Source organism: Sturnira hondurensis, unplaced genomic scaffold (assembly GCF_014824575.4).
Source record: "Sturnira hondurensis isolate 20B ecotype Veracruz unplaced genomic scaffold, ASM1482457v3 Scaffold0018097, whole genome shotgun sequence".
In the NCBI taxonomy this organism is placed as follows: Eukaryota; Metazoa; Chordata; class Mammalia; order Chiroptera; family Phyllostomidae; genus Sturnira; species Sturnira hondurensis.
The window spans coordinates 4290710-4300207 of record NW_028090728.1 but is presented as its reverse complement, the minus strand read 5'-3'; the positions used below and the strand labels follow the sequence as shown (position 1 = coordinate 4300207).

At 48.9% G+C, this 9498-nt stretch overlaps 1 protein-coding gene across 1 annotated transcript; it reads right to left on the bottom strand.

The window, feature by feature from the left end:
• Nucleotides 1-6436: 6436 nt before the first annotated feature.
• On the bottom strand, nt 6437-7866 carry H2AC25 (H2A clustered histone 25). The gene has a single exon (XM_037068832.1). The coding sequence runs from the start codon at nt 7735-7737 to the stop codon at nt 7345-7347; it is 393 nt and encodes a 130-aa protein (XP_036924727.1). The 5' UTR covers nt 7738-7866; the 3' UTR covers nt 6437-7344.
• Nucleotides 7867-9498: the final 1632 nt, after the last annotated feature.

Here is a 9498-nt window from a genome sequence, read left to right as displayed (position 1 = left end):
CGTGTCCCTGGGAAAAATCTGGCATCACAGAGACTTCCTGAAAAACCCGTGAAATCTGCTCTGCTAAGAGTGCTTTCATTTATACATTAAAGGTTCAAGCAGGAAACCCTAAAACTCTCTTCCTGACAGACTCTGACTCAGACTAAGCCCTCAGATTTCTTTGAAATTGTTATCTACTGTTTGGTCCTTGCTGCCCTGTATTACTATGTATTACCACCCAATAAAAGCCCCTGGAGGAGGGGGCTTGAGGCCTTTCCCCCCCTGAGAAACTGGCCACTGCTCAAAGCCCTTCCCTTCTAAGGGACTGGCCACCTCTCCTTCCCAAGCAGATCATGTCTTGTCATGTTTACTTTCATCTGTGGCAGATGGGGGGACTTACGGGAAAAGTCACCCCCAAAGTGACCTTTCGCTCTGAGGGACTAACCCAACTGACCGAGCCACACCAGTCAGGGCAGGACAGTGCCTTCTGAACCAATCAAGCTTCTGGGTCTTGAAGTCATCATTTGCATAGAAAAAACCCATCAGGGGCCAGAAGTGGGGACCTGTGTTCATATAAGTCACCTCCCTTCTGGCTCTCAGAGTGCACTTTCCAAGAATGACACTGGAGTGTGTCTTTCTTGTTTCAGCTGAAACACCAAAGATGTCTCTCCAGAGCAGCGCAGTGCAAAGCAGAACACCGAGGAGCAGAGTAGAGCTGTCTAGTCAAAGGGACCTAACCCTGTGCTGTTTCACAGCAGAGCTGTATCACAGTTGAACTGTTTTGCGCAGAATAGTTTCCTTTTTCACTGCACCCCAAATCAGGGTATCTGTGGGTTGAATTAGTGCTAACAACCATTGGTTGACACAGTTTATTATAAAAGGGTATGTGATAGGAATTGTCAGAGGGAAATGATGCACAGAATAAGGTATGGTGACAAGGGATGGAGTGCCCTTCCATCTCTTAGAGTGTCTTCTCTTGGAATCTCCACCTGTTTAACTGGAAAGCTTTCCCAGCGCCCCCTCCCTTCAGTTGTTTATGAGGCTTTATTACACAGACATGGTTGGATAAATTGTTGGTCATTGGTGGTGACTGATTCTACCTGCAGCCTCTCAAACCATTCCCAAAAGCCAGGGGGCGGGACTGAAAAAATTCCAACCCTCTAATCAGTGATTGGTTTCCCTGGTGTTCAGCCCCACCTATAGAAGCTTTCAAAATCACTTCATTAAAATAACAAAAGATATTTATTCTCTCAACTCTTAGGAAATCCCCTGGGTTTTAAGAGCTTTGTGCTAAGTATGGAGATAAAGACCAAACTGAACATCTTTTTCTTATTGTAAATCACAATTATCACACAAAACAAAAACAAAAAGCCCAAACCAAAACAATGTGATAGATCTGAAATAACTTTCTGCTCGCAGAAAGCAACGATGCTTTCAACGATTGTGTTGAATTTTTATAGATTATGGCAAAAAGGAAAGTGTTGGCAATGTGGGTGTTTAGCTCTTGAGCACATGTCCGTAAGATTTAGGTGTGGATCTGCGTGTAACATTCCAAGCAGGAAAGTGCGAACAAAAAACGTGAGACAACCAGGCAGGGATATCCCTCACCGCCAGAGGGAGGCGGAGAAAACGCTGGGGAATGGCTAGGGGAGAGCAGACTGTCGCCGAGCGGAGGGTGTATATGGATGTTATAACGCCGGGCGCGTAGAACAGAGGCGTCACGTAATCTATCCCCAGACAAGGGTGAAAAGGCTTCCCTTTCGGGAAGAATGGCATCAGGTGTGCAAAACCCAAACAGCACCTGCGATTCTGAGTCCGGAGGTGGGGGGTGGGGATTGGTGAGGCGAGTCCCTGGGCCACAGGATGGCGGTAAGGGTCTGGAGACGAAGAGGACGCTGGCGGTCAGAGAGACAGCTATTGAATTGACCAAACGGGAAAGGTGCCTGAGTGTAAATATGGCGGCGTTGGGTGTTTTCTGCAGCCAGCCCCGAGCACAGCGTTCAGGAGCCTCCGAGACCATTGTCCGCCTCGCCACACGAGGGTACTTGGTATGCCCTTTTCTACACCTCTGCGTCCTGGTATCCCTGTACCCTCTATTACAGCATCCCTTATCCCTCCACCCCTTTATCCCGACCCCTAAAGCCTGCACCCCTAAAGCCCTAGCCCTTGTATCACCTCATCCCTTATCCCTGCACCCTCTCATCTCCTGACGCCTAGCACCCCGCACCATGGTGTCCCTGAGCCCCGCTGCTACCAGAAGTCCGTTGATCTTCTCGCTTGCGCGTTGCCATTTGGAACCTGGGGTGCCCTATTGAGCAGAACCCCGGGCGAGCCCCACCTCGAAGGTGACACTGGAGGCTCCAGGCTAGCCTGGAGGGACTCTGTGGCCTACCGCCTGTGGGCAACTCGGAGGAGTTCGGATCACGCCCAGAGAACCCCAGCGCACGTGCCACTTTCACAGGAGAGCCGGAATGGCAACCCCAGCTCTAAATGACATCAAGCCCACGTCCCTTTTTTACGTTCCATCAAACACAGCCTTGTGCTCCCTCCTCCGTAGGCCTCTGAAGAGGCCGGGCCTTCAAAGTCAATATACAGCTGCTGTAGCACTCCGGAGCCCAAGGGAGGATCCTGGCCCTCATCCTTGGGTCCATAATTTTTCTTGGTAATGTCCTCACAACCAAAGCTGGAGTCAGCTCGTTGACCATTGTTAAAAAGGATCCAGTAGGGCTTTTACTTAGTGTGGAGGGATGGGAGCGCCCAGTGGTGGGATGGCACACACCCTCCCACTCTTTGGCTGTGTGGTCACTGGGGTAGTTCCATTACTTCTCTGCCTCCGCTGGCTTGAGGAAGAGGAACCCCCAACACGCACGCGTGCACGTTTAAATTTCATTCACCAGTATTCACTTTGCATCCACTGTGTGCCTGAGCATCACCTCTTAATGCTTGAGGGAGGGTATACATCCGAAGACAGCGCCTTCCGGGAGCTTGCATCCTGTGGGGTAGGGTAGAGGTTTACTCGTTGCACAGAAAGAGCACCCAGGCTTGGGGCATTTGGGGCATTCTGCCTGGAACCATGGAGACTGAGATTTGAGCAGAAACTAGGAGGCACTCAGGGTGGGAAGGCCCGGGTGTCTGCTCTGAGGAATGTGGGACGTATGGGTTTGGAGGACAGACCCGTGGAGCTGGCGTGCGGGAGGGAGCTAAGAGAAGGGCATGGGCACCACACCAAAATATTTCTACTTTTTGCTGAGTACCTATTATATAGTGACCTTGAGTGTTGACTAAAGATCAACCTTCAGCCCACTCTAGGTGGAATCCAGGACTAGGATGGTAGCAGTTGACATGGAGAGAAGGGCCTGCATCCCAATGATTCCTCACTTGCTGTTGGTCTCCTTGTGAGCAGGAATGGAGAGCAAGAGATCAAAGGCAGCTTTTGTCTATTTATTTTAGTTAACTGAGTTGCAGGTGGATGGTGGGGCCATTCACCTGACTGAGGAAGATGGTGGTGAGGGGCTATGCCTTTGATATAGCCATTAGGAGGTGCATCCAAGCCAGAGCTGGAGCCTGGCCCGTGTAGATGTGGTAGATGGCAGCATGGCCCTTGCTCTCCTAGAGTGGGGAGGAGGCCACTCCTCTGGATCCAGAGGGTTCTGTGACTTGCCATGACCCCTAGCATAGGGCATGAATGATAGCATGCAGGCTGGGCATCAAGGGCCCTGGGAACTCTTCATCTTCTGGGGATCATGTCAGAAAGCTAGAATTAGCCAAGGAGAGAGACGTAACCAAGACACCCAGAAGAGTGAGGGAGGCTGCTGGACCAGTACTTTTCCAAAGACCCTCACTGACCCGTGAGTGATGCTGAGTCCATCTGAGTCCCAGTTGAGCACTGACACCTCAGCTGACTCCCTACTGACCCCAAATGCCCAGGAACCAGCCTTCAGCATGCTCACTGATCACCAGCTTTCCTGTGAGCCCAGGTTCAACTGCTGACCCTCAACTTTGAGAACAGAACTGCAAGGATGTGATGTAAGGCTGCCATACAGAGTTGGGGGCAAATTGAAGACAGGGGTGCTGACCATGGAGGCAGCTTCTGGGCACAAGGGCAGTGCTGGCAAGAGGAGCTGCCAGTGAGGGGAAAGTGTCAGGACCTGATGTCCCACATAGCTTGGAGTGAGTCAGAGCTGACCAGAGAGGAGGGAAGAGAGGGCCAAAGGGAGGATGCAGTTAGAGCTACTGCTCGGCAGCTGTCAGAGAAAGTAAAGCTTCGGTTAGGCTTGCTTAATAATGAACAAGTAGGTTCTGACCAGGGTTGGGGCCACCATGCAGCAGGGCAAGATTTTAGGACAACAGCTCAGCTCAGCCCAGGCCCAGCAGCATTCAAGCTGGGTGACCCAGTTTTCCCGACATGCACCACTGATGCTTATTGAGCAAAGAAATTGAGTGTGTGTGTGTGTATGTTGGGGGGGGTCCATCTGTTTTTATACTTGAGGGATTTTCAAACATGTTGGTGAGCAGACAGGAACTAACACATCCAGGAGACTAGATGTTGGTTAGGGACCAGGGACAGACCCACGTCCAGGAGGGTTGGATAGGCTGTGGGTTATGGGCCAGGCTGAGCCTAGACTGGGGAAATTTACCTGCAGTGAACGCAATGTTTCTGAGACTGGTTGGGCTGCACTGTCCCTCCAGTATCTCGCCTGTTTTTCTCATCTTTCTCAATGTAATTACCCTATAAGAATATAGAGAAAGTGATTGAGAATCCCAGTGTTATGTGCCGCAGTGGTCCAATAAAAGGCCACCCAGAGGAACTCCATGCCCCTTGTTCCTCCACATGGTCTCCCAGGGGCACTGACAGCCACGCCAGCCTGTCCAGCCCACCCTTCATCTGCTGGATAAAATGATGGAGACACCCAGTCTCATTTTTGGTAACCTACCATTACATTCAGATTTCTTTCAAAATCAAGGAGAAATTTCCATAACATATAACTATCTACAGTGCAATTTGGTGCAGTTCCAGTGCTGTGCAATCCTTCACTTCTCACTCCAAAACATTCTCATCATCCTCGAAGAAAAGTCACTACCCATTCTTCCCATCACCCTCAGTTCCTGGCATCGACTAACCTAGTTTTTGTCTATAGATTTGCTTATTCTGGACAATTCATGGGATCATATACTGTGGCCTTTTGTAACTGACTTCTTTTACTTGGCACAATTTTTAAAAAGATTTTTAAAATTTATTTTATAGGGGAAGGGAAGGAGAAACATCAATGTGTGGTTGCCTCTCATATGCCCCCTACTGGGGACCTGGACTGGTGCACAACCCAGGTAATGTGCCCTGACTGGGAATCGAACCGGCAACTCTTTGGTTTGCAAGTCGACATGCAATCCACTGAGCCACACCAGCCAAGGCTTGGCACAATATTTTTTAAGCTTCGTGTTGTAGCATGAATCAGAACTTCACTCTCCTTTTTATGGTGGAATGGTACTCCACAGTGTGGGCAGACCACATTTTGTTTATCCATCCATCTATTATAGACATTTGGGCTATTTCTACATTTGGGATGTTATGAATAATGCTGTTGTGAATGTAGTTATACCGGTATCTATTAGAAGCCTTGTATACACCTGGAAGTGGACTGAGTCGTGTGATACTCTCACACACAGGCAGGTAGCTCTGTTTACTTCATCAGGTTTTTGAACCTGGTAGCACAGACAGATAACCAGATTTTAGACTGGAACTGTCCAACAAAACTTTCTGTGAAGATGGTGCTGTCCAGTGTTGTAGCCTCTGGCCACATGTAGATAGGGCAACTAAAAAAGTTAAATACCCCCTGTGGATTGTGGCTGGCTGTATGGAAATAGCGTAGCCTTAGAGATGACAAATGAAGTTGCTGCCAGAGAGTACCTCCCACATCACATCTCTATTCTAAGAATGCCTCAGGGAAGTAAAAAACTAAAAACCCGAAGAGCCATGGTGTTAACTTGGAATACTTAAGCTCCTGCCCCTGGAAAATTTATTTTCAATACCACCTAAGGATTTGAACATAACTTTACAGTAGAACTGAATGCCCTCACTGTGTACCAGACTGGCTGCACCTTGAGCAAGCGCTAGTCTGTTGATGCCCCTCACTGTGATGTGGCCTCTCAGCACCAAGGTTCTTTCTGTGCTCCTCCACGGGGGAATCTGGTATGGTTTCCATCCTCCTGAATAGAGCAGTTGCGTACATGCCTTTTTTAGCGCTGGAATATTTTCTAAAGACTAGTAGATGGCTAGTTCCAGATGGTTCTGGAAAGCCCTGGTTTGAGTAAACTTAGTTTTAGTAAGATAAAATATATTTCTGAATTGCTTTACCACTGTACTTATTGTTATAATGAAAAACTTGATAACAGTGAGGATAATGACAGGAATAACTAACACTTACAAAGCCCTTATTTTGCACCAGGAATCAGTTTTGGGGGGAATTACCATGGACTATCTCATTTATTCCCTTATTTCCCATGAGGTAGGTGCCATTAACGTTCCCATTTCTCAGCTGACTTTTCGAATGCTTGTCTCCAACCTTGTTTTGGAACAGAATGTAGAGCTTGTGAACAGCCAACTTATGAAATAGCCATGCAGACATTACACAATCTGATCCTAACAGTATTCTTTAAACTCACAAACCTAGTTTCTTCTTATCAGGCTCAATGTACAAATTATCTTATTATGATGTTAGCTAACAATTCGAGAAGTTTTTTGGTTGTATGACCAACCCAATTTTAACAATTTAATTTCCTTCATTTAGTTACTGTTAAGTTCCCTTGAAGACTTTATACGGCTTTTAAAAATAATTCCTTTTAAGTACTGAAAACACCTGTAGTAAAATAAATCCTTCCCCAGACTTTAGACTTTCCAGCCCAATAAATTCTATCATACTCCCGATGAATCTTAAAAACTGCCATTTCAACTCACTCAAGCACTCATATATTTTAAGTGGGAACGAGTTTACTTATCAGAACCAGAAATGGCAAATTCTGAAGATAACAAACTTTTCATACCAGGCCAATTTACCCGGTTGTCCCTAGGATAAAGACAGTTCGTATTTGGCATCTAAATGTGACCGAGCGAGACTGTGGAGACTAAACACTGGTAATAACACAGGTACCTTCAGGGTGAGAGAGATTTAAATCCCAGGAGGGGTTTGGTGGCAAGATTCGCGAGCATGGCGGTCACACATCAGGTGAGCACCCCCTACAGTAGAGCACGGGGCGCGCCACCCTGAGGCCGGGTGAGGTTCTTTTCAGGAAACTGGGTGGCTCTGAAGAAAGCCTTTGGCGTCAGGGGACCCCATTGGCGCAAGGCAGTTCCTGCCTGCCTCCTTGGCTTCATTTGCTCTTGGCCTTGTGGTGGCTCTCGGTCTTCTTTGGCAGTAGCACGGCCTGGATGTTGGGCAGGACGCCACCCTGAGCGATGGTCACGCGGCCCAGCAGCTTGTTGAGCTCCTCATCGTTGCGGATGGCCAGCTGCAGATGGCGCGGGATAATACGCGTCTTCTTGTTGTCGCGGGCCGCGTTGCCGGCCAGTTCCAGGATTTCGGCAGTCAGGTACTCCAGCACCGCCGCCAGGTACACAGGCGCGCCGGCGCCTACGCGCTCGGAGTAGTTGCCTTTGCGAAGCAGGCGATGCACACGGCCTACGGGAAACTGTAGCCCCGCACGCGAAGAGCGTGACTTGGCCTTGGCTCGCGCCTTGCCCCCCTGCTTGCCGCGACCGGACATATCCGTAAACCAGAGCCAAGACAAAGAAGAATGACGGAGAAACAAAACCCGAAATAAAGGATGCTAGGCCTAGCAAGCCTTTTTGTATGGTCTGGAGGTAGGTGAGATGGCGCCGTCCAATTGGATGGCGTCTACAGCCAATCAGAAAAAGAAGTCACCACCCTTAATTTGCATGTGTCTTTCCCAGTGATGACGTCATAGAGTGTTTGAACCTACCAGAAACTAGGAACTGTGTCCTTGATTTGAATATGCGACATATAAATAGAGTTGCTCCTTTTACAGAAACTATTGTTAGAGACACTTAAGCATTCTTTATCCCTTGAAATCTGCCCCCGAGACCAAGAAAGTAGTCCCTAAATTGCAAAAAAGTGCAAGAAGCGCGCACACACAAGCGTGGCTGTAAGGAGAGCTACTCCGTTTACTGGTAAAGTTTGTTGAAGTAGGTGCATCCGGACACCGGCGTCTTGTCCAAAGCCATGGACATCATGAACTCCTTTCTCAAAGACATCTTGAGAGCGCGCGTCCCTCCTGGCGCTATACAACAAGTGCTCCACCATCACTTCCCGGGGAAGGGCAGACGTCCGGCCTTGCTCCTGCTGCTGCCAGAGCCCCTACCGTTAATAGCAAAAGGGTTTCGAACACGGTGAAGGCATCTTTGCGCCCTAGGTTATTTGGTTCCCTGGTTATTTGCAGGGGCCCTGCTTCAGTCGTGTGCACGCGCGTTTGTGTGTATGCACTTGGGCGAGAATGCGAGAATCCAGAGGTCGGGATGCAAATCATAACGAGGCAATCAAGGACCCCCCAGTCCACCCTTGCCTCCGCTCAGGGCGATTAATGCATGGCCACGCAAAAAAGGAGCATGGAGCTGAAACATTCGTTTAGTGTATCCCTGGTGCTTGCGCCCGGAGACTTGCTCTACAGCTCTGTCTGTTTACCTATCTCTCGCCCCGTGCCTATCTCTCTCACCCCGCCTGGTGGGTGAGTCCGGAGGTGCTTCAGATGATGCGCTCGATGAGGCCCTGGTGAGGTCGAGCAGATCTGGCGGTGGCGCCTTGCACTGCATCCCTGCCTGGACCCAATATCTTTATCCTTGAGCAATGAGCATTTCCCGGAGGACTTTTGCGTGGTTGAATACTGCAATGGCAGGATGCTCGAGACTGAAAAGGAAATGGAAGCTCGGTGAAAACTCAGCGCCCTGTGTTCGGGAGCCGCGCGTAATAAGCCGACCCTGCAGCGGGTAGCTTTCACCCTTAAGGGTGGGAGGTGAGGTGAGAGAACTGGGCAATTTAAAGGGAAAGAGTACCCTTTTTCTGAACAAATTAGTTCCCTCCCCTTCGGCCACATTATTTTCTGTGAAACGTTAGTGACGAAGAATAGAAGTCCCCCTTTGAATTCCCCGCATTTATTTGGAGAATCATCTTCCGGGGAAAGTTCTTTGTCATGAAGAGTCTTCACTGTGGAAGGGACAACGCCTACCTTTTCCTTGGCTTGGCTTTCTTATTTTTTAAAAAGGGGTTCCTAATCATTTCCTTAAAGATTTTGATAATTAATGTATTGAAAGCTTGCATCGGTGGGAGGAGCGTTTAGCAAAGGGGGAGGGGAAAAAAGAAAGGTCGTATCATCTCAGCAAGGAACAGGTGTTCAGTAAAAGACAATCTGTGCGTTTACAAATCTTATTTCCAAAGGAAAGTTGGGGTTGGGGGCGAGGCTGAGGCGCTGGCGGCACCCGGAAAGAAAAGCCACCAATCATCATCGTCTGCC